The sequence below is a fragment of the Euprymna scolopes genome, chromosome 12 (assembly GCF_053919585.1).
Source record: "Euprymna scolopes isolate OS-2025 chromosome 12, ASM5391958v1, whole genome shotgun sequence".
NCBI classification, from domain to species: domain Eukaryota; kingdom Metazoa; phylum Mollusca; class Cephalopoda; order Sepiida; family Sepiolidae; genus Euprymna; species Euprymna scolopes.
The window spans coordinates 56,302,115-56,328,859 of NC_136493.1; the positions used below are offsets into that span (position 1 = coordinate 56,302,115).

General features: G+C 31.7%; 2 protein-coding genes across 6 annotated transcripts in view; one reads left to right on the forward strand and one right to left on the reverse strand.

Moving 5' to 3' along the window:
• LOC145291300 (glycylpeptide N-tetradecanoyltransferase 2-like) overlaps positions 1-6,895 on the forward strand; it is a 46,884-nt gene extending 39,989 nt beyond the window's left edge. The window contains exons 8-13 of the mRNA XM_080136986.1: positions 349-457; positions 1,557-1,628; positions 2,137-2,235; positions 2,562-2,726; positions 4,978-5,115; positions 6,201-6,895. Of these exons, the coding sequence (XP_079993112.1) occupies positions 349-457; positions 1,557-1,628; positions 2,137-2,235; positions 2,562-2,726; positions 4,978-5,115; positions 6,201-6,221 (604 nt within the window). The 3' untranslated portion in view covers positions 6,222-6,895. The remainder of the gene's footprint in view (positions 1-348; positions 458-1,556; positions 1,629-2,136; positions 2,236-2,561; positions 2,727-4,977; positions 5,116-6,200) is intronic.
• The window catches only part of LOC145291298 (calaxin-like), a 174,636-nt gene that overhangs the window by 124,221 nt on the left and 23,670 nt on the right, over positions 1-26,745 (reverse strand). The window lies entirely within an intron of this gene.

A 26,745-nucleotide genomic window follows, 5' to 3' on the forward strand; every position in this document is an offset into this window, starting at 1 on the left:
GAAAATGTTTTATATCCCGAAATGTGCTATTTTGGGCCATTTTAACTCCTCGAGGACGCAACCAAAATTTTTATAAAAAATCCGAGAATGTTACATTTCCTCCCTTGCCTAGTTGTGACTTTATGCAAAATTTCAGAAAAATGTAATGAGTAGTCATTGAGAATCTTTGGAACTAACGGACAAGGGTCCAAATCTGACTAAGTCGGTGGACCAAAAGTTCTTATTGAAACAAACATGTTCTCATTTACTTTGTATTAGCAAAAAGATTTAATAAAAACTACATTTACAGTTTATTGCTTTTGACATTAACGGAAACATTTTTAATCATTTTGCAACTGTTCGTTTTAGGTATTGGCATCGTTCATTGAATCCTCGGAAACTTATTGAAGTTAGGTTTTCTCATCTTGGACGCAATATGACAATGCAGAGAACTTTGAAATTCTACAAACTTCCTGATGTAAGTAGACCTTTCTGCAGACACTCAAATTGGACTTTTTTCATCTGAAAAGGCTGTCTAATGGAGAAAAGTTAATTTACAACTTATCCAAAAGTTTTATCAACTTATAAATTTGAATAGTAACTGTCATTATTTTAATGACAATTAAATTTTTCTAAAGCAAATTTCAGATTAATTTTGTCCAACTGTATTTTAAATATTTTTTTTTATATTTATTAAATTGAAATTTTAATTTTCTTAAATCATTCAAATTGTAAATAGGCTTATTAAAGTTGGAAATGAAGTAAATTGAAAAGTTTGAAAGACTTGATTTTTAATCAGTTATGCAAATTTGAAAATCAAATGTTTCATGCATCCCTTCTTAGAATTTTCTAATTCAAGATTTAAATTAAATCTTTATTAAAGTCTGAAATTTATATGAAAGGCTTTATTATTAACTATTTTACATGTTTGGAGATTTTATAAAATGTATTCAATTTTGAGTAACAAGAGGAAATATTTCATTGCTTTCAATTTGTCTCATAAAATAATTTTTTTAGAATTAAAACATAAGCCATCATAAGTATGATTGTCATATTTAAATTTTCAAAATAAAATTTGAATGATCAATTATGAAAACTTTGATTGTTTTATTTGCCATTGTTCTATCATTGTTGAGATGCATACTATTTCCAAATCTTTTGTCATTTAAATATGAATTATTTCAATATTCATTTTTCTATTGCATTTCAATTATCAGAAACCAATTTTTATCAGAAAATTCAAACATTAAATGTTTATGAAGATAAAATTATTTCTCTTTAGATTTTTCATTTACTGCAAATGAGCCTATAATTAAAAAGGCAGTCTTGAAAGCTGCAGAACTATCTATTAACAACTTCGTTGAAATGTTATTTTACTGGATTTATAATTGGTGACTTGATTGAAATGCAACTTAGCAATTTTTCTGTGCCCTGGTCTTTTACGAAAAGAAAAGCAAAATTGGATTTAATTCACTTTTAAGATTAATCCAATTATTTATCTCTCCTCTTCCTCCATATGCATCTTCAGCAATACTTTCCATTCAGTATTTAATCTATCTTCTAGTTATATTTTATAGATAACAAAAACTCCAGGATTCCGGCCGTTAAAAGCAGATGATGTCCAAAATGCATATCAGCTGGTTCTTCAGGTTAGTAACTTTTTTTTCTTTTTTCTTTTTTTTGTACTCTAATTTTATTTTTGATATTGGTAGATTAGTTCTACAGTGTTTTACAATTTAAATAAAACTGTTTGAAAAGTGAGCATCATGGTGTTGGATGCAGAAATGGAATTGTGTGAATGACCTAAACTGGGAGCAAGGCTTGTACTCTGGGCATAAAATGTTGAATTTTAATCTGGCTAAATGTAGCAAGTGTATTTATGCTAACATTTGAAACACGAATGCTAGATTGCCTCCAACTGTGACAGAAAATGGACTTTTTGTTTTAATCGAATCTCTTAGCATTATTTTTTTCCTTTTTCTCTATAAGTTAAAATAACTACTATATAAGTCCAGCTTGTATGTGCTTAATTTACTTTGAAAAGGTACAACGTTCAGTTACATCAATTTTTAAATTGTTAGATTTTGAATACTTATCTGAACACATTTAGTTGCATCTTTTTGTTTTATTTTATAATTGTACAATCTTCCTTTTCAGTATCTACATAAATTTGATCTATCACCCATTTTCAGTGAAGATGAATTTAGACACTGGTTCCTGCCGCGACCAGGAATTGTTGATAGTTATGTGGTTGAAGTGAGTTTTTGATTTTAATCCTTTACAATTATTAAAAATAATTTTATATTTTAGTGATTAAGTGTGATTGAAATTAATCTGAATTTATATTAAATTTCATCTTGACACTATTAGAAACAATGACATAAAAAATGAATTATTTTTATGGGTTAACATCAATATGGCATACTGATTTCTCATGCTGCTAAATGGTTACTTGTTCAGTAATATTTTTATTAGAAAGCATTTTCATTTGTTAAAAGAACTGAATCCTTTATATCCATTTTCTGAAAAAATTAGCTTAATTTGGTTGTTTAATGAACATCTTTTCTGAAACTTTTTTTCAGAATAATAATAAAATCACTGACTTCGTCAGTTTTTATACTTTGCCCTCCTCTGTTATGCATCATCCTATCCACAAGACATTGAAGGCAGCTTATTCCTTTTATAACGTCAGCACGGAAACTCCATGGCTTGATCTGATGCAAGATGCACTTGTAGTAGCCAAAAACGTAAGTTATCATGAACCACACTTTTTTTCTCAAACATGCAGCAAATGTATTTTTGACTTTTTTTTTGTCATTTCCTTAAGGAAATGATTACTCAAGTAATTATTTCCTTACTGTTAGAGGAATTTTTTGGTTCACCGACTTAGTCGGATTTGGACCTTAGAATTCACCCTCATCCGTTTGTTCCCAAAATTCTCAATAAGTACTTATATTTTGAAATTTTGCATAAAGTTACAACTACCCAAGGGAGGAAATGTAACATTCCTGTATTTTTGATAAGATTTTGCTGAAAATCACCCAAAAGCAAGATCACATGGATATACATCTGGAAACAATATTTGACCCTGGGAAAATACTGGGGTTTGAGTCCCAGGGTTTTATCAGGGGTGAAAAACACCTTTTGGGGCTAATTTTTATTTTTATCCTAAAATTTATACTTATGTCTAAATAGCCGTTTTAAATGAAAATTGAAAAAATTAAGGTATTGTTTGTCATGAAACAGAGTTATTTGGCTGTTTTAGCCCAATGTTTTACATGGGGCTAGGGATTTAAATGCTCAAAATAGATAAGTTCTATGACTGATTTTGGCTAACAGTACAAGGGAAGTAACTCTTGTAGACTCGATTTTACAAATATTGATTATATATTCGTAGATTGAATTTTAATATATGCGATTGGTTTACAATATAAGGTTACAACCTTGTTACCAAGCAACTCTTTTTTTAAGGTCCGACCTTTATCTAACTACACCCTAGTGGGGAGGCAAGTAAATAAGAACATGTCAATTTGAATTTGTTTTACAATTCAAATTGACTATGTATTTATTCCAATTCATGTTTGTTACCTGTGAATGTTAGGCTGAGGAGTTTAAATAATAAACTCTCAGCTAGTTCATAGGCAGTCATGGAGATTTCATCAGTGATAAGAATCGTCAATTTTGTTGTACTTTGTATGTAGATAATTTAGAGTTTTATCAGAAACGGTCTTCCTTGATCTGCCATGAAAAATAGGAAGATGAAAAGTTGTGTGAAGTGTGTTGTCATTTATTTTACTGCCTGCAGTACTAGTGGAAGCTGCAACAAGAACAGCTGGATGTTCCATATCCTTGGGAGAAAGTGTTCGCTTGAGGTAATCAGCTATAAGGTTTAACCACATAACTCTTTCCAGTCCCACCACAAAAACATGACAAAGGCATTAGTCATAGTTTTTAGCTTATTATTAAATAAAAGGTTCATTTTCGACAAACGTCTTTTTTTTTTTTTTCTTTTTTTTTTTTTTTCTGCTCCCTTTTTTGTCTTCCTGATTTAAATGCAATGAACATTGTTGTTTTTTTCTTTCCTTTTGCAAAACTCCTTTATGTTCTGCAAAGCAAAAACAATTTTTCTTTACAAAACTACTAAACACTATGAATAAATATTTGATGCTAGAAACAACTTGAAGCATAAAAGCTTTTCTCTAAAATCACTTGATTCCGCATTAAATAATCTGACGACGGTTGATATACTGTAAAACAAAACGACTTTATCATTCTTTTCTTATATTTTTCTCTTTCTCTGTATTTTCTTGCCTCGTGTTGTGTTCTCCCTTTGCTGGTAATCTAAAGTTTTCCATACTTCAAATGATGGGGGGGGGGTTGTAGCAGACATGTTTCATCAAAGAATAGTATTGTTTCCATCCCACTAACATGTGCATCAGGTCTTTTAATTTAGGAACCACAATATTGTAACTTATTTCTGTTAATTTAACTTTCATTCAATATTTTATTTGCAAATGGCTCTTTCTTTTTTTTTTTTTTTTAAATACCCAATATTTTTTTAATGGCTTTAAACTTTTATTACAAACTTTGATATGCCAAATAAACATTGAACAATTTTTAATCAATTGTAACATTTTTATAAATGAAATGAAAGTTGAAGCATCAGTTGATACTTGCAGTATGTAAAATACAATGAACACTCCTTCATTTAAAAAAATTTAATTTTATAAGGAAAATTTTATGATTTTTGTAAAATGTTATACTCATGCATTCATTTTGCAATAAATGTATATAGAACACGGAACTTTTTTTTTTTTTTTTACTTTTTCTTTATACTGTGTACACCTTACAAATTTTAAACTAGTTCTTAACTTGTTTAATTTGTCGAATGAAACCACTTTGATGTAATCTGAAATTAACATTTTAAATTGGGTTTTTTGATCTGTTAATTATTTTCAGTTGTTAAATTTAAATTTTTCAAATCTTTTCTATTAACAGATGGGTTTTGATGTCTTTAATGCACTTGATCTTATGCACAACCGTGAATTTTTGGAAAAGTTGAAGTTTGGAATTGGAGACGGCAATTTACAATATTATCTATACAATTGGAAATGTACACCCATGGAGGCCCATCAGGTTTGTTTCCTTTATAAATCTTTTAATTTTTACTAGCCTGGGTGCCCAGGTATTTGGAGCTGTGTGTTGAGCAAAAACAAAAGTTGTACTAGGCAGACAGGTTCGAACCCGTGACGCAAAGGCAGAAAAGAAAGTGGAGGTGTGTGTTAGGGTCTTGGTTGAGCAAAAAAAAAAAAAAAAGTAGTAGTAAGCCGGTTCGAACCCGTAACGCGCCAGAAGAAAAAGAGGTGGAAAAAAACTGTCTTACCGATGTGCCTACCATGGTTGTGACGACACAGGCGGTCGAAATAACGCCTTTTATGCAACGTCGTGGATGCGAGGGTTGAATGACTTGCAAAAAATGTCGGCGAAAAAAGTGCCCCTCCCTGTAGAAAAGTGCCCAGTTGAGGGTAAAGGAATTAATGTTTTTGGCCAATTTTTTTAATATTTGTTGGCCGAAGGGTCGACCTTCAAAACAATACAGATCTTGTGAAAATCTGTCAACTCTGTCAAGTTTTAGGCAAACATACATACATACATACAGACATTTAAACAAGCAGGTGAGATTTATATTGTAGATGTCCAATAAAGAAATTGTGCTTTAATGAATGTGAGGATTATTTAATCTGTTCCAGAAATAGCTGCAGCAGTTATAATTTGAAAGGTGTGAAAAAAAAAGGCAGATGATACTAAACCTCTGATGGTTTTAAAGGTTAAAAATCTTTTGTTTTTCTTTTTTTTTTTTTTTTCTTAAGTGAAAACCTCCTTAAAAAGGAAAGTTGGCTTTCATATTGTAAACTGCTCCAGCCATTTTTGGAACTAACTTGGTCTTGAATATTGACAAATCCTAACTCTTAATAAATGAATATCCAGAAGATTTCAAAAATTACTAAGTATTAAAATTGTTTAAAATGTGTAGTCTTAAAAATAATTTAATTTCATTAGTTGCCTAACAATCCGCAATAGATTAAAAAAAAATGAATAAAATTTCATATGGCATGAATATTTGTAAATATTAAAATTTAACATTAACTTATTGATGGAACTTTTTTAATGTAAATATCTCTTCTGCTTTTAAAATCTTTGATACTGATTACTTCTTTCAGGTTGGATTAGTCCTACAATGAATCTGGTCTGGTATTGACAGACCAACTGCGTTCGTGTCTGCAGTGGAAGTGTGCTATCCTCCAGTGGCTGGCTCGTTGGGTGTTCACAACAGACAGCTGGACTTGTATGGATGGTTACATGAACGGATTAACGTCTGCATTTTCTACAAGATGTGACCATGGATGAGCTGATCTATTTCCAAGTACTAAGAAAAAAAAAAAAATGAAAACTACAAAAAAACAGAAAAAGAAAAATGAGAGACTGTACAAGAGTGTGGAGGAATTGCTAATTCTTTTCAATTTTGGTCTGCTCATTCTCAAACCACTTTCACCTGTCATTGTAAGTCGCAGGAAAAAAAAGCAACTTGCTTGGCATTGGTGACAGTTGACAAAATAGACATGATGGCCATTATCAGTTCCCCCTTCTTTCCAGAAAAGCCATTAACAAATATATATATTAATATATTTAAAAACAAAGCTGAAAAAAAAACTGTTTACTATGTTAACAGGATATGAACTTTTTTTTTTTAATCATTTACTGTTCCCCCTCAAAAAAAAAAAAAAAAAAAGATGATCAACTATTTCTAAAGCAGATAACATAATTAGATGCATTTCTATCAAATTTCTTTTTATATGAACTCTAGCATTCTTTCTTTCTCCATTCCTGTTTCAACAAGTAAACAGATTTACTCTCATGTCTTTTGTTTCCTTTTTTTGTTTGTTGTTTTTCTTTTGTTTTTGTTTTGTTTTTTGTTTTTTAGCTAAGAAATTAGTAAACTTTTTTTTTTTTTAAATAACCTATATCTAAATTTCATCCATCTATAAATTGAATTTTGTTCACTGCTTTCTAATGAATTTATTAGAAATATTTGTAACCAACATCACATTATACTAATTCCCATTTTAAGGTATTCCCACTCTCAGCCACTCACTTTCTATTTCAAACTTTATCAATTACTCAACTTTTTTGTTTCAAGTTTATTTTCTATTACTGAATAACATGGTTTATTATCATGGGCAGTAGTGTGTCTGTATGCAATCTTACTTGCCGGATGAACATACACTGTTCATAGGTGACTGCCTCTATTGAGATTCTACAAAAAGGCGTTCAATTTGATCCACTTTAATTAAAATGAAGGAAAAGCAAAAACTATCATGTACAGTTTGGTTAATCTTAAATTTTTTTTTTTTTTTTTTTTTTTTTTAGCAAAATCTACTGAAATTTTATTTAGCTACATCTAATTGCAAACTTTTGCAGTTTGATTACTTTTTGGAAAGATCATTTGACCAATATTAATGCCCTGTTCTTTCTTCATGTTTCAGCTGGTTATTGCTGCCTTGCCTTTCTCATGTTATAACATTGCTTACATTGTCTATTGTTTCTTTAAAACTATAGAGTTATACAAACCCTTTTAAGTTTAGGAAATTGTAGATCTGAGGTTTAGTCTGCCCGGTGGTATTATCTCCTTACCATTGCCAACAGTATCATTATTTGAGCTTCCCTTTAATTCTTTTGCTGTATAATCCCACTTTCCATCTTCCGACATTTATTTTGTCTGGAATGACTGCAAGATTGAAAGTTGGAGATTCCTGAATAGGGCAGATCAAGAAGTCTCTTCATCTAATGAAATTTATTCAGGTTTTTGTTTGTAAGAAACAATAGGAAATCTAGATTGGATATTTTTTTTTTTTTTTTTTTTTTTTTTCCCTTAAAGATGTAGGTCTTAACATTTCATAGCCAGGTGTTTTCATATAAAAAAAAAAATAATACAATCCGTTATGATTTCCTTAAATATTTTGATTTCAAAAGTAATAAAAACTTACAGTATTTCCATATCACTAATATTAAAGCTTGCTGGACCAATAAAAACCAAGGTTTAAACTATAACTAAACTGTTGCTGATTTACAAGATAAATATATTATGTAATCTTCGTTGCAAAGTTTACTACTCTTTAAATTCCTTGCCTTTTTTTTAAATTTTTATTTTCTTTTAAGTTTCTTGGCTTTGCTTTTATTCTTGGCCTTTCCACCTCTTTGTCTTTCTCTGATGTCAGCACCATTTCCACCCCCCCCCCCTCTCTCTCCCTTGAGTATTATGAGGCTGAATCATTGAAACTGTTATGACTCTTTTCAGGTTTTAAATCTCTAACCATTCACTGAATTGATATTTATTTTTCAAAAAAAAAAAAAAAAAAAGTAGTAAATAAATACAATTTTCCATGACTTGGCTTTTTTTCTTCTCCAAAGCAACTTTGCCTTTGTTTTGGCAACTATTTTCCTCTCTTTAAACAAAATCTATTTTTTATTTGCCAACAAGGGGAGGAGGCTGGCATATGCAAAATGTGATCTGCAGGATTTTCTCTATGGCATACTTAATTTCACAATGGAAACATGAAAACACTTTTTTTTTATCAAATCAAATGAGTAAATTTATTTTTGATACGAACATTTCAATTTATAAATAATAAAATTATCACTGTTAAATATTCATCTCTAACTTAAAGAAAATAAGATTTTAATATTTGAATTATTTAAATGCATTTAATATTTTAGTTTTAGTTGGGGGATGGGATACAGATATTTGCAATAAACTTTTTTTTTTAGTTTGTATTTTAACCAGAAATTGTCGTTTGAATTACTGCTCCTGAAAATTATTTTTAGAGAAAATAAATTGATTTTGAAACCTTATTCTCTATATAGAGGAAAAAAAAAAACAATAAAATTAAAAATAAAACATTTAGTAGAAGCCATTTTAAGATGAGTTATCTAATGACATATGCTTAAATATTTTAAGGTAACATTAATTCACTTACATTTTTTTAATAGCTTATGCTATGTTCATTCTGTGATGTTTCATGTCTACTTCTTTAATCCATGTGACGAAATGCAACATGGTGCTTCTTGTCCTAATTCCCTTCTCCCTCTTTCCCTTTAGATCAACTCCATATCACCAATTCTCATGCATAACATCATTATGGGCTCCTGTTTTAGCCTGAAACATAATCATGAGTGTCTGCTTGTAGGTTTAGTAATGTCCTTTGTACCTGATTGCAAAATGTTAGAAAGTAAAGGCGGTTTATGCTACATGAAAATATAAATTAAATAGGATTAAATGTCCTAAGATGATCTAAAATTTTGAATTAAATTTAATACATGAACAGTGTGTGCGTGTATATATATATATATATATATATATATATATATATTTGGTTTCAAATGATCTGAAATAATAGCAAGGGGAGACTTGATTCCAAATATTTCTCATGTTATATCTCCCCTATTTTGGAAATAGGATAAGATTATGAATATCTCCAGCATCAAATAAGCCTTATACACTGAAATTTACTTTATGTATGAAAACCAAAGAGGGGAGATATAACATGAAAAATATTTGAAATCCTCTCTCCTTGCTGTTATTTCAGATGCAGTATCTTTCCATCCACGAAAAATCTTTTAAAATTACCACTATTAAAGGTTTTTGAGGGTGCTGAAAATGAAAATAACAGTAAAATTCCTAGGAAACGAGTAGTTTCCAAGATATGAATAAATTATAAAGTGGGGATTTGTCTATATTAATTTAACGTAAAATGAACATTAACTTTATAGCCAAGGTGACCATAAAGTGGGTTTTCATTTTGCATTAAATGAATATAGAAAAGTGATCCCATATGTCATGAAACAATAATTTGCAATCCTAAGGACAAATGTCACACAGCCCACTACACAATTAAGGTCATTATCTTTCCAACGAGCCTTCATTTGTTATAAATTCTGATTAGTAGTTGCTGAGATTTTGAACTTATAAAATTGTCCAAAAAAGCGGTATATCTATATATGGATATATCTATACTTGTCACCAAATTGAATATTGAAATGCTCATATCTTTGGTTCTATGAGTCGAAACTACATAAAAATTTGCAGGCTTTTAGATTATAATACTATTCTAGGTTTAAAATTTTATTACAATTGGTTAAAAAGAACATATTTTCAAACCAATATGTCCAAATTAGCATGTATGTATATGTGTCCTAGCAAGCCAGCTTTAGTTTTTTGCTTTGGATTTTTTTTTTTTTTTTTTTTTGCTTAGTTGTCTCCCCTATGACCTTACCAGGCCACTAATATTATTTGTATGTGAGTATTATTCGTTTTATACTAGCCTGGGTGGCCAGGTGTTTGGAGGTGTCTGTTGAGCAAAAAAAAAAGAAGTGATAGTAGGCAGGCTCGAACCTGTACAGCGAAGAAGGAAAGAATGTGAAAAAGAAAGAAAAAAAGTGACGCCTTTGCCGTTGCGTCCATTGCCAAACCAGAAGTGGCGAATGTTTAAATTAAGGCTAGTCAATCAAAAAGAGGGGATGACTTTCGAAAATATTGGCAAAAAAGCGACCCCTCCCTGTAGAAAAGTGCCCAGTTGAGGATGAAGGAATTAATGTTTTTAGCCAATTTTTCATTATTTGTCGTCCGAAGGGTCAAGCTTCAAAACGATACTGATCTCGTGAAAATCCATCGCCTCTGTTGAAAGTTTTAGGCAGCCCTACAAACAGGCAGGTGAGATTTATATAATAGATTATATATTAAATAATACATGGTGGACAATATCAGTTCTGAAGGGCTTGTGGCTAAATTACACTGGGTCTCATTGTTGGATATGTTGTAAGCCTGTGAAATACTCTGACACTATTCAAATCTCCATGGAGAAGTTTTTCTCATGAGTGCCTATTTAGGTCATTTTTCAAAGTAATGTTATATGACTTGTCATACCATTTTTCTGGGACAAAATTTAATGGGAAATTTAAAGAAAAAATCCATACAAGATATGGCCTAGTTTTACAGATATTCTAGCATTTTCAAAGTGTGTCAGATTGCTAAATTGAAAATTAGTATTTTGACTGATTTCTCAAACATAATAAAACCATAGTCCTTGTGCTGTTTTTTTTTTTTATATATAAAACTGGGAACTTAAAATTGAAAATAAGATACTTTTATTTTTAAAAAGGCTGAAAATTTTACTGATTATTAAATTCAGAAATAACGTATGATCATACAGATGACTAACAAAATAAGTCGCTTTACAAAGAAAAACCGTTAATCAAGCAGTGTATGACAATCTCATCCCTCAGGCAATCTTATACTGTTGCATGATATGCTTCGATTTTGAAGCCAGTGCAGCAGCATTTATGTTTTCACCGAATTTCTGAATATGATGTGATTTCTGGTTGTAGTTGTCCTCTCCAATCCATTTCAATCTCTCTGCCTAGAGGAGCGGTGTTGTAAGTGCCACTTAATTGATCCCATTGAACTGCATACAATATTTGAATGTGAACTATTATCAAAATGGCTTTTTGATAATCTATCACAACATAAATGAAAAAGAACAAAAATTGAACTCTTGTGTTCAATGCAGTAAAACAATCTAACGTGATTATCACAACGAATGTAGAATATGTCCAAGTAGAATATACTGTAAGGATTTCCCAGAACTTCAATTCTGTGATTGTATACTTTGCGTACATTGTTTTGCACATAATTCATGGGGTTTACAGAATTTCATCTAACATACACACCATGAAAAGTGCACTTTTTTCAGAAAATTTGTTTTGGATGATAAATTAATGTGTAGTCTGAATTTCAATACTAATAAAAAAAAATTGGCTCATACATATTGTCATAAACTTTTCTATGAGTTGGATGTTTTATTTAGACTTTTTTAGAGCCTGTGGTTTAGTTTATCAAGAAAAATATTTTGGGCTTTAAAAGCAAATGTTCTCTACAAAATTAGTTGTAATTTTTCCTGTTTGCATCAGATTTTGATAAGAATGGTGTTTTCTGATCAGTGTATTGTATGTTGTATTGGAATGACTAATATTTCACACTTCATGTGTGCATTAGATACTCTAGGATTTTAAAGCTAAAAAAAATGTTAAATTTGGAAAAAAGTGAAAAAAATTATCACACGAAAATGCACATTCTTGCATAGCAAATCCCAAATAAGTGTTTTTTTTTTTTTTTTTTTTTTTTTTTTTTAATTCCACCTACATATGGTACTTTTTGCTTGAATGCCTTATTTTGTGTCTTGGGTAAGTGAAATTTGAAATGACATTTTCTCTGACTGTCTTTAAAAATTTTTGTCACAAATTTAGGCCCATTTTGCACTAATATTTTCACACAAATGGTGCTCTAGCTGGAAAAATGTAAGTTAGAGGTAGGTAAACCCTATATGATTTTGAAAGCTAAACTTATTGGCTACAGATCTAACTACATGCCTAGGTCTGTGCTTGTGAAGGGTTGCTGAAAATAATTTTGGCTTCACCTGAGAAAAATTTAATGGAGACTTGAATGGCCTTCAATGTGACATTGATTGACGTGGAAAATCATGACCTAACAGGGAAATTGGATGTTTTGAAACTGATTGGGCAGAAGGATCACTTCATCTTTCTTGGCTCCATATGATGTGGTGGCCTCAACATTGGCATGAGTAGGCTTTAATGAAGTTAGTATTATTGATGAATCATGAGGACATCAAGCTAGAAGTTGGTTATATATCCTTTCTTATAACTTAACAGACGTTGCTATCCAGAGATTCTGCTTTTATCAGGGAACTTCCCTATGAGCAGATATTTAGCTTGTTGATAGGCCACTCAAGCAAGAGTACACTCATAGCGGTCTCCTCAATGGGGACTTTCATTACAATTTTGGGAAAACAATGAATTAATACATCAATTGTCAAATGAGAAACATGGGAATTAAGTTAAATATAAAAATAATTGGGTTCTTTTGCTAAAAGGCACACTTGCAAAGGGTTAGTTTGGGCATTGCATCAACATTGATGGCTGGATGGTTTGTTTCTCTAAAAGTGCTGGTATACAGACTGAAAAAGAAATTGTCCTCTCATGCTGCAGTTGAGTCAATAGTTGGACAAGTCAATCAAACTTCAATAAACGTTCTGTTGCCAGGTTAAAAAAAAAAAGGTTAAATGAAAACGGTCTTTTCATATTATGAAGCAAACTTAGATAATGAAACCGCCCCTGCACATCATGAAGAAATAGTGTATATACAATTTAAAATTTTTTTAATTGACTTCCACATTAACCTATCTCTGACCAGGTCTTTATCTCTTTCCCTTGCTTCCATCCTTATCAGTTCCATAGTTTGATAAATACCTGGATAACTTGGACACTTACTAATCCATTACCTTTGCCGACTATTATTGTTTCAGATGAAATATTTTTGCAACATTTGATTTCAAGAGATAGATTATAAATAAATTACATTTACGAACATGAGGATGGTATTTTTTTATGGTCTTATTTGATTAAATTTCATTATCCTTTTTTGGTTTCTTGATGCCAGCATAACCCTCTCCCTTACAGGTGAACAACTCTTAGTAATTTTCATTATGCTTAACAAACTGCTTGCACTACAGCATTGTACATTTTCCAGTTCTTTAACAGGATGACTTCTTGCAGCAATATAGATCATGAATCGTGTTCCAGAAGCAATTTATGGCCAATAGAATCTGGATTGATATCCGGCATTTCAATACTGAACATAATTTTGTGGTTTGTAGGCTTTAATAGTTTCTCAAGCTAAAGCAAACTATGCAGTAGTTGCTGAGATTTTGAACTTATAAAATTGCCAAAAAAAACGGTATATCTATATATGGATATATCTATACTTGTCACTAAATTAAATATTGAAATGCTCATATCTTTGGTTCTATGAGCCAAAACTACATAAAAATTTGCAGGTTTTTAGATTATAATACTATTCTATGGTTTAAAATTGTATGACAGTTGGTTAAAAAGAACCTATATTTTCAAACCAATAAAATATACCCAAATTAGCATACATTATATATATATATATATATATATATATATATATGTCCTAGCAAGCCAGCTTTAGTTTTTTTGTTTGGTTGTCTCCCCTATGGTCTTGTCAGACCACTAATATATTTATGCATACTAATATTTTTTCCTGCTAAATACGTATGAAATGCACTTATGAAAAGAGCCACTCCAGCCAATAAGATATTTCAAAGACTTTTTTTACTGTTTTCCTAATTAAGTTAGATTGATATCCTCATCCATTTTAGTTTTATTTCCTTAGGTCAGAATTCTGACATTTTCTGAGAACCTGCAATCTAAGTTTCCAAGCTTGAGTGTGCAAAATGTCTCTACCAAATTCAGAAATATTTGATTTATAGGGTATTTTGACATGTGGCTCATTTTCAGTTTGGTTTTTATCCTATAAAAATAGCTGCTAAGGGGTCAAAGTGTGTGTGTGTGGGGGGGGGGAACAGTTGACCTTGGCGGAAGTAAATTGACTAACTTCAAAGTATGCATACAATATTTTTTGCTTGAAGTCATTTAATTTTTAGCTTTTTTATTTATCCATTTGGCGAAAGCTCAGACAGTAATGATGGTGGCTGAATGTTAAATAACGACTAAGGCTGGAGTGCAGACTATTTTGGTTTTGATTCATGATGATGGCACCAAAGTTATTTAACTTTTGAAATCATTACTATATATATATATATATATATCTCAATAGAGAATTTGCTCCATGATAATAAATACAAAATCTGCACGAATAAAAATATTATATTAAGTGTATTTTATGACCAGGCAATGCTCAACGACCTGCTAGTGTGTGTGTGTGTGTATGCCTTCGTTCGATTTGTTTACACAAAGAGCGTCACTTAATACGAAATAATGCAAATATATATACATTTGCCATTAGCATATTAAGCGACGCTCTTTGTGTAAACAAATCGAGCAGAGGCATTTGGAAGATGTCAAAACATCGTTTATTCATTTCCCACACAGCAGCAGCCATATAGCGTAATGGAGTGAAGCCTTGACTGTCATTTGGGCGGTTGAGTTTCGATCCTGGCTTGAGGCAGTTGCCTGTCTAGCTGCACTGATGAGCTGTGAAACAGTGAAACCGTACTGTATGTGGATGACTATATATATATAAAAAGTAACCTCCTCTATGTGTACAAAAGTTCTCTACCAAACTCCTCTCTAAATATTTGGTTTAAAGGCCTGAAACCTGATATATATATATATATATATATATATAGAATATTTGGACCTCAAGAACACTTTCAATTTGGTTTTTTAGCCTGTAGAAATAGTTGCGAAAGAGTCAAAATTGAAAAATAAAACACTTGACCTTGGCAGGAATAAATCTAACTTCTGGGCATGCATACATATTTTTAGCTTGAACTTGCTTAATTTTTAGCTTTTTTTTTTTTTTTTTTTTTTATTATCCATCTGGCAATAGCTAAGGCAGACAGTAATGATGAAAGCAAAATGCTTTGACTAGATTCCAGTTGATAGCACTAAAGTCTTTCTTTTTTTTTTTTTCCATAAATCATTACTATTATGGCGGTTACCATAATGTAATTCTTGTTGGGTAGGTCACCATTCCGACGGGTCCTTCTTTTGGGGAGTCACCGAAATTAATAAGATGGGAGTGTTAGAATGGTCTAGAACCAACCTGGGAATAATAATCACGAAACAAAGGCATTTCAAAACGGAACAGTTTTATATACATTTCAGCGTACAAGTGGTATCGGGTCATAGAAAGTTTTGGATTTTCATCTGTCCCCTGACACTGGAACAACTCGTTTCTCCGTCTTTTTGCTTCCAAAACTTTTTGTATCTTTGTCTTTCCCACCAGAACTGTTCTTCGTCTTGATTGGCTACAACCTCTGGTCACAGAGAGAAAGGAAAAGTAAAGAGAAATGTAATGGAGAAGTAATAGTCTTGGTTTCACTACACTATATGTGTATTGGGTACAATATAATAAGAGAATTTACTCTAAAATAATAAATATGAAATCTGCATGAATTTAAACATATCGAAGCATATTTTACGACCTGGCAATGCCAGGTAACCTGCTAGTAATAAAATAGAAAGGTCCTGAGACTTAAAAGACTGACAGTAAGTTATTAGTGATTGATGAAACAAAAGAAATTAACAAAGGAGTCCTGAATTGAATAATGCAGCTTGTGGATGTACAATGAAAACAGGGTTCTCAGATTTATTTTTGCCAGAGAATTTCTCTTCAAATAAATAAAATCTGTTGCTAAGGAAAAATGGATCATTCTCATTCCAGAAAGTATCTCATATCTGACGCAATCCTCTATCTGTATAAGAGCCAGATACATATCTGAAGAGGTGCTGCTCTGAGAGCCCTCATTTCATCAGTGTACAAAATCGATACAGGAATCGCGAGGGGATGATCTCTTCTCTATAGCCTCTATCACACAGGTGTTGCTAGCATCTTTTTACTGTATCATTATGTTCGTGGTAGGTGCTCGACTGAGCTTCAATCCCTGCTACCCTCCACTGTAAGGCATTTGCAGCAAGAACCTAGATACAACCACAGCAATGAACTTTCTGTTCTCTATCTCAATCTCTCTTTACCAAAAACCAAACCGCCAAGAACATCTGTGGAACAGAATACAACAAGGCTGTTTTTCAATTGACTGCAGCATTCTTGTCTTCAATCTAATGTCAAGAAGTATTTGATTAACTGCTCTTTTAGATAATTAATTCCTCTTAAGTAATTTTCTGCCTATCCCACACATTGTTTGCAGTCTGTTTGTGGTGGCGATCATCGTCCTACTCTTTAACCCTTATTCTTATCTTTCAGTGCCTTCCCCCCTCCAGGCTTTGATGAGTGGTAACCTATTAGTAAAATAAAAAATTTGCAATTAAATGACTATTAAATAGGACATTTTGACCATCTTAATAAAAATCTGTCAAAAAATTTATTTAATTCATTTTTTTGTTATAAATGAACAAAATTTAGCAAAATATCACATCTTAACACCAAGCAGGATGTACTAAGCAAGCACTTCAATATTTGCTTTATTCATTTTTTTTTTTCTTTTTTTGTATTCAAACCAAATTGATTTTTTAAGCTCTTTCATTTTTTTCAAAAATATTTGTTTTATTTAAATATAAGTAAATTATTTTTAAGAAAAAAAAATTGAACATTATTTCTTTGATATGTAATTACTATAATTATTTTGGGAATTTCGATTTAAAAAGTGACAAGTTTTAACATCGTGCTTCTTTTTTTTTCTTTGTAAATTAATTTATTTACTATTTAAGAATAGAAACAAGATTCACCTTTTATTTTTAAAGGTTAATTTTAAGATTTTAAATATTGTTTTTATCTGGTTATTTATCAAGTGTTTAAAAATATTTTTTTCAAAACAAAATACTTCTACTTCACTATAGTTTTTATTGACAAAAAAATTTGTTGAAAAAAAATTTTTTTGTATACTTCCTAATGTCAAGCAAAACGAATGATTGACATTTTTAACCATTGGTAAAGTAAAATAAAGAAATATGCAACAAATCAAATTAATATATAAATTCATATGGGGATAATAACTTGAACTCTTCTTGAATACAACATAACCATTATTACAACTGGAATGTTGAAATTAAAAAAAAAAAAAAAAAGGGCTAAAATAAATTTTTTTTTTTTTAAATTACAACAGTAACAGCAGTATTTTTGAATTTTTAACATGCAAGGTATGCCAAACCAATATTTCGGTTGATTCAAATAATCAAATATGAATGTTGTTTGAATCGACTTAAGTATCTGTTGGCTTTAGAAATAGATGTGTTATTATTTTTACTTATCTGTCTTTATACTTCTATACTAAACATTCCATAGAGATTGCAAAAATATTTTTGTTTATTGTAGATTCTTTGCGGATTAACTTAATTCTATAAAAAATGAATGCTCACTCATTCATAAACTATGTCAAAGTAATAAACAAAACTTTTTTATCTCATTCAGTGAGCATTGTGGTTGATGATCAAAGATGGGTCAGAACTTTTGATAAGTTAGAGATAAGGGTGAAACAAAAAAAAATTCAATAAGGTAATACAGTAGAACCCCGGAATATGGTGGCCCTAGGATTCATTGTTTTTTGTTTTTTTGGGGTTCCAGGTTACGATGTGAAATAAGGTGTTTTTCTGGACCCTGGTTATGGTATTTGCCTTGCCTTACGGTGTTATGTTATTTGATTATATACACATATTATATACTGTACTGTATTTTGTTACTAATTTTTAATATGTACTGTATAAAATTTTGTTTAGGCTCTGCTATACGACAATTTCACATTATGATCCCAACCCCGGAACAGATTAATGCTGTATCCTGGGGTTCTACTGTATGAAGGTATTTTGTAAAAATTGTCTGCTTGTTGAAAAGAAGCCACCCTAAGGGTAGATAATCCAACATTAGTTACTGAAATAATAGCTGTAACTCCTCGCTCGTGTCCATTCTTAAAGATGTGTATTTGTATGTACACGATTCACTAATCATGAATCAATCAATATGCTCAAAATGTTAGTTTCTACAGAGCATTTTGAAAGGTAGTATAATATGGGCACAATCTCAGTTGAAAATTGTAATATTTTAGATTTACATTGAATTATATGTGTAGATATACACTAATTAAACAAGATTCCTTGAATTTTAATTTTCTCTTAAGACCCTTTAAATTTTAGATACTTTAAAAAATCATGTAATGAATTTGGATTAAAATTTGAATAAGAGTTCTAAACATAAGGTTTAGTATCATTATATGCTGATTTTAATCTTTGTAAAGAGACATAAAATAGTGTAAAATTTTTCTGTTTAGGAAATTAATTTTGCCCATCCTGGGACGGGTATTCCAGTTAAATATAGAACATCTTTCCAATCTTACTTGAGATTATACATGATGGTTCATTTTGATTGGGAGTCAAAATATGCATCCAATTGTAGATATTAAAGGTGTTGTGAGCCTTCCAGTTTACACAGGGTTTGCTACAGCATCATCTACTTGTATACCAACCTGTTTCATGATGGTTTTTCTTCTTTTCAGTAATTCTTGGATTATTTGCAGTCCCAGTTGGAATTTTAAAAAGCTGTCTCACAATCCTTTTACGTGTAGCCATTTCAAAATTCACTGCTCTGAACTGTTTGATAATGTATTCCATCTAATTTACTTAGCAAAATTGAATCATTGACTTAGAATTTTGAAGTTATGGCACTTTAATTTTCTTTATCATTTTTTATTTACCTTTGTTTCAAATCTAGAACCTGATAAGCATCAAATGAAAGTTAATCAGATTTAGAACAACCTTTGTATTGTCTTCTATCACCCACTTTTGTTTTTTCCTTAAATATGCACACACTATGCTCTGCCTTTCCATTAGAGGATGGATGATAGGAAGCCATGTGACACGATGATAAACCTTTTTTGAGAAAAGGTGGAGACTCTTACATTTAAAAGCTTTATGCCTGACCTTCTCTGTACTTCTGAGGAGACAAATTAAAAAGGTGTTTTAAAACATGGTTTCTTCAGAGTGTCAACAAATCAGATTTGATCTTAACTGGATTTGACAGATGTTTATAAAATCGTGGACGTATCAAAGCAATTTAGGTTGACAGATGCATTGAATGGTACAAAAGGTCAAATCAACTTGGCAGACACCAGGATTTGTAAATCTAAAAACAATATTTCTTTTCCTTGTTGACATGTATTCATGTTACCCCCCCCCCTTTCTCTACGAGAGATTTGTTTTGTAATTGGACGTTGCAGCAATTGGTCGGAAAAAGTCAACTCAACCAACTTTCAAGTTTTTTAATTATGTTTTTTCAGAAGCTGAAATGTAAAATTAAATATTTTTATTTAAAAAATGTGTGTGTGTGTGTGCTTTGTTTGCTTCTCATTACAAGTGTTCAAATTTCAGATGATGGCCTCAGTTCAGATAATTAAGTCTTTGGAAAGAATAACACCATAAGCCTATCAAAAACCTTTCAATACTAGTGATACATATACCTCCCTTAAAAGGGGATTTCCTATCATGAACAACCACAGATTGTGCCATGACCAGGATGTAACAACACTTCAAAAAACATTTCCACAGGATGAACAAAGTTGTACTTTCTCTGACAAATGATTGTTATAGTGATGAAAAAAAAAAACAAAAAAAACTTTACCATTATCATTCATCATCAATATACAGTTTATATGCTGCAAAGATTCCCTCATCTTTTCAATTGTAGCTGGGGCATATCTAGATACGAGTCAAATTGACCTATACCTTTATTTTTACCTGTTCTGTGACTGTCCCCCTAACCTTCTATGTCAGAGGATCTCCTAAATTCTTTAGTTAAATTGAACTACTATATCCACATCCAACCTTTCTCCTCCTCCGCTACTTTCATCTCCTATTAACCATACTTCTAGTTTACATTCTTCACATTTTGCCTCTTCTTTAGAAATATTAATAATACTCTCTTTTACTTTAGAAATATTAATAATACTCTCTTTTACTTTGAAGAAATTCCTGTCAACAAAAAGAAACAAAATATTAGTTTACTCGTTTTTTTTGTTTTAATGCGATTTTGTTTTTTATGTTGTGGCATTTTCTTTTCTATTTTTTATCTTCATATTCAATATCACACAGACAGACAGACAGACACACACACACACACATATAATACAAGCGTTCATGCGTCGGGTAAGTTTGCAGTGGGAGGAGAGAAATGTGCCCAATTTGTTAATATAAATTTTTTTTCAGCAAATAAATATTTCAAAGTGTAGTATCTGTTTCATCTTCAGTCAGAAATATTTTTTGACTAACCAATTTTTTTTATTTTTGTTCCATCAAAAGTGCTCCATTCTTTTTTGGGGGGAAGGGAGGTAGATTAATACACCCACATGAAAAGTGATCTTCTATCAAACTGCCTTGATGGGGAGACAAATAGAGACTGACAATGTCTGTTCTGTGAGTAAGGAACTGTATAGAAGAGCTCATCCCCACTAGGTTGCAAAGTCGATTTTGTACTCCATCAAGGCAAGAACAGTTCTGTGAGCAACATCTCCTCACCCCAAATGTGATTACTCCATCTTAGTACATGTTTGATTTCTATATAGCTCCAGCCATCCAGCATGGCCGTAGCCAAGATTGAACTCACTACATGAATTTGTAGTGTAATTTCAATCTTGTCAGTAGCTGAATACTTGATGCTTCGCCAGGGCTATCAAGGGTACTTTTTATCATGATGCCATCATTAGATGGGGTGCCTACCACAGCTTAAGAAAGTCCCATCTACCCTCGAGAGAAGAATAGACTGTGCCAGTTTCTCAACCTGGTATTTTACCGCGCAGTACATACAGTGTCTCGCCTTCCCAAATGGTACTGGCCAGGCTCAACATTGCTTAACTTCAGTGATCTGGTGAGAACCAGTATATTGATGTGATTGTGCCATATAATATAGCTAAAGGATGATTAGAAACTTGTATTGTTTTTGTAGTGAAGTTTTATTTTGATAGTAAGCCTACATTTTATTTTGATAGTAAGCCTACTACAAAAATGACTGATAAAACATGAACATTTAAAAAAAAAAAAAAATTTTTTTTTTTTTAAATGAAATCGCTCCAGACAAAGCATGAAGCTACTTGATGTAAGGAGCTAAAAAAATGCTACTTTAAAGTAAAAAAAATAATAAACAAACGTGTTGGATGGATAGATTCTGAGTAAGGGAAGCAAGAGTTTTGAGGTTGTCGAAAGTAACCTCAAGGTTCATTTTCTACTCTCCATAAAGTTGGTTTTGTTTGTAAAAAAATATAACACATGAAAAATAAAGTGTCTGAAGATAAAAAACTTAAAACAATAAGTATTTTGTTTACATTCCTATGTGGACACTCAAGTATTTAACGAATGTATCCAATGTTCCGGTGATAATAGTGGGAGGAAGGGGAGGGGTCATAATTTTGTTAAGCTTGTAATGTTGCACGATTTGTTGATTAAGGAGTCTGATCTGCACTGGTTGTCATTATGATGAAAACCTTAAGTAACGAGTTATTAATGTATTTTTTTTACAGAATAATTAATTGCAATAAAATATGCATTATTTGCTGTGAAATTTGATCTCAAAAAATAGTTGGGCCAGAATAGATGAAAATTGATAATTTGTATCAAGGACTGTTGGCATAACAGATATGCCATATGTGGTTGGTTATAATCAGTTCTAAATAGTTGTGGAGGCTGAAGATTTCACTCTTCGGTGTGAGAGAATACAATTATGAAATACTTAAGACTTATATCCTGTTATGGCTGACAGAACGAGAGCAAGCTACCTCTGTGGATTAAATAAAAGGTTCCATTTGAAATCCCATGCAGATTTCTGAGTTTGACAGAAAAATTCCAGACTTAGAATAGATATCCTGAATAATGGACGGCGGTTAAATTGACTGAAACATTGTGCAAATAATATCCAAGATGAAAACAGTCGTCCAAATAATACTAGTTGTTATATATAAACATATACATGTTATAAAATGATTAATAGTGTTTATTTGCCCCCCCCCCCAAAAAAAAATGTGTAACAATACATTTTTTTTTGACATCTTTTGATATTAATTTTGAAATTTTGTTTTACGGCATATCAACACTTCAGTGGGTCATTTTAATGCAAACCAAAAGTAAAAAATAAGACAGTCATTCTTTGTAATCACTGATCAGTTTCACGTCTGAGAGGAATATTTAGTCACTTTTTGTATCTGCGTCTTTTAACAATATGTTAAGCTTTGTATCCTGTCTTGTTCGCTTTCGCTAAATAAAAATAATGTTAGAATAGAGAATTTTACACATGAATTTAAAATTAAGTGACTCGAAAATTCCATTAGAATTTAAAAGTAGAAGTAGAGATACGTGTATAGGAAGTCAAATTATAGGTGGAAGTTTGAAATGACACGCAAGGAGGAAAGTCTTTTTCTTTTTTTTTTTTTTTTAGCAGATAAACTGATTGGATTGAGTTGCAGTTCTTGAAGCTCCGTTTCTGTTCCCCCTCCTCCTCCTCCTCTTCCCCTGTCCCAGCTCCAGTAGCAGTGGAAGCTGCAGCCACTTCTCTGGCTTCAGCACCAACACCAGCCCCAAGGGTGACAAAATCTCAGAAAGAGGCTAAAGATGAGTGAAACACAGTGATGGGCAGTCCCTTCTGCCACAGCCCCATCACACACTCAACAACAGCAGAAGTAACAACAGCAACAACAAAAAGTTTCTGCACTGAAAAAACAGAGGCAAAGATAAAGACTGTAAACTTCTCTGATGAGGAAGAGGTGTTCAGTAAGAAGGGGGCTCACATAAACTCACTCCTCCCTGGCACTGTTGGTACATAATTAATGCACTAATCATCTCTTCTTCTAAAAGTATTCTTAAGATTTTCTTATCTTGACAAAGTTCAAAACTGGCTTCAAAACCTAGAAGGTGATGCACTTTTCTCCTCCCTGCAGTCTCTTTCTCACAGAAGAGACATTGCGAGCTTGGCTCCACTCTATCCTTATTTTCATGGCAAATGCTCGTCTGAGCTCCAATCCATAGTCCCCTTGCCAAACTTTCACAAAAAACACTCAACTATCTATAACCACTATCAACACTTTCCCCCACTCTCTTTCCTAGAACCATCTGCCCGTTTCCCGGCCGACTACAGTATGGAAGCCTTCAAGTCTAATGCAAACAAGTTCTTGTTGAATAAATAATCAAATTGTACCCAATTTACACCATTAATGATTACTACACTACCACCTTATATTCATTAACCCTTATCCCTGAGTGGCCTTTGGGCCTGAATAGGTTGTAACTCCCTTGTAAAATAAAAAATAAAAAATTCCCAACATATTGTTCATGGCTACTGTTAATTATTATAATCAATTTTCATCAAAGATCAATATAAAATGACAACAGAAAACTAATTGAGACTAAAGTCCCACAAGTAAGATAAATATTTCGCAAAGAAATGGAAGTTTTGTAACAGAATCGCAAAGACGAATGCTAAAACACAAATGGCTCAAATTAGTTACCCTACTCCCTTCTCCAATTTGTTTCGATATGCTCTGTTTGTCACTTTCTAAATCTAGCAAGTTTTAACATGAACGTATTAATTCAAGTATTTTTAATCAATGAAAATCTTTCCAAACTCCAAAAAATAACACCTACATAAGAAAGTAGTAAACCAGTAAGAACAGATTAACGAAACCAGTTTTCTACAGACTTCACAAGCTGCACCTGAAAGACAAAAAACCTAATACTCCTCACTTGCGCACATCTACAAATATATTGATAAGAACTAGGTAAACCCATTCATGCACGCACACACACAATATCATGCTGCTCACATACGTATATTACTTACACACACATATTCACACTATGGACAGATTGACACACATTTGTCAATATGCTTTGCGACCATTTACTGAACCCAAATTTTACAATATCCACAAGCTTACCCAAATTTTACAATATCCACAAGCTTCCAACTGTCAAGTTGAAAAGGTAAAAACCTGAGATAAAATTGGAGAAATACATTCTACCTTCAAATCTGTAAAAGGAAAAAAGTCACTGTTATATTCTTGATATGCACGAGACAAAAAGGATTCGATATTTATTAAACATTTAAATTCAATAACGCAGTTGACGTGATAAAAAAAGGATATCTAAAGTGCAGGTGAAAGACTAAACTAAGAAAAAACGAAAGACTGAAATGATATTGATTAAATTTGAAAAATAAAATCTTGCTGTTATTTAAAAAAAATATTTTACAGTTTAAACAATTAAAGGGCAAAGATTAAATGACTTTGTAAAATACTAAAAACACCACAAACCTCCGCAAAAACTCACATCAACCTAACAATACAAAAGCCAATTTACGTGGAACAATCTCCAATCAAAAACATTAGGTGCAAAAAAAAAGAAACAAAATGTACATAACATTAATAAACAAAAGGATATAAATAAAAATCACAAACCAGCCTAGTTAAAAGTATAAAATGGGTAAACCGGGTGAAATTCTATTCAATTTTAACTTGCAAAATTATGTTTAAGACTTATTTTGATTAAATTTAAATGTAAACAAAATTTACCTGTTTTGTTCCTTTATATATCTACAGTTATTTCTCTTGTGTCATTAATAGTTTTTTTTTTTTAATATAATTATTCAAGTTAAGCCCTATTGTGTTTCAAATTATGTGAATTGCTATGCTGGTGCTGTCTTTAGTATGAAAGTCTCTTGTTTGCCAGGGTATGGAATTGATTTTTAAATATGTATCCATATGTGCTGGGTAGGGATGAAAAGAACTGAAACAAAGAGAGAAAAACGCTGTGTTTAAATTTTTATAGTGTTATGCTCTACTTTTGTTAGGACTACGAAAGCTTATATGCTGCACAAAAATTTAAAAAAAAGATGAATTCCAGATGTGGCTCAAGATTCTCAAATTCTGATTTAATAAAAGAATATGAGGAAAGGGGTTCTCCAATTCAGAACACCTGTAATACTATAGCCCCTTCTCACTAGCACCACAAGTGTTGCGAAGTAAAAGAAAAAAAGAGGAAAAAATATAACAAAGGAAATAGGAAATAGGGTTTATCAGTAGACAATGGCTAGGAAGTTGTTCACTGGGGTAGACAAAAGAAAGTTGACATGGGATTATTGATCAGGGTGTAGAAATGACGGTAACAAAAGGAGAGAACAGTAGATGTAGATATATTTAGATTTGGTTCAGGGGCACTTTGGGGAGTCACTATGGGGTACAACAGTCAATGAGTTAGCAGACCTTAGTATTTAGCAACGTTTTTATTGCAGTTCGGCTGATGGTTTGGAGTGAATTTGGACACTTGGTGACAGTTGCGATTTTGACACAGAAGGTCAGGAGAGCTTTGAGAGATCAAAATAAACTGATGGCAATAGACAAACACAGACTTGACAGTAGATGCCAATGTGAACATTAACGTTTAGAAGGTAGTTTTCCAGATAGTGTTATACATGTACCCAGAGCCAAACAAATATATATGTGACGTATTAAAGTTTGTGTTTTCCTATGGAGTTATGTTTTGTATTTTTTTAAATATACTAGTGAGCCCATGCGTTCCTCTCTATGACCACCAATGAGTAAGAGAGAACAATACTGCGATGATATGAAGAGAAGATGAAGAAAACAAATCCAGTAGAACCGGTAGACACATGGTGACACACACCAGTAAGTTAAAAAAAAAAAAAAAAAAAAAAAAAACACAAATAAGTGAGAAATAACATAAGACAACCAAGTTAAAATTTTAAATACAAATATTTATTGACATAAAATACAAAAGAGAAACAAACAAAAGATCAGAATCTGATATGGGAAAAGAATATAAATTTTAAGAATCAACAGGAAAAGAACACATTTAAATACACAATATCAGTTTACGAGAGAAAGTGGGGTTTTATCTTACAGTATACTGGTGGAGGGGAGGTCGTTCAAAAGATAATCTCCATCCGAGTCAAATAATGCGAAAATGTATAAATTTTTCTCTGTAAGAAAATGTTTGTAAAATGACTAAGAGTTAATATGCAAAGTAAGAGATCTGATCAACATGAGGTACGGAGAGACTAAGTCCTGGATAACAAGGTTGTCACTGCACAATCTTCCATCAGGACCATCTGTTGAGATATTAGGTTTATAACCACACCTA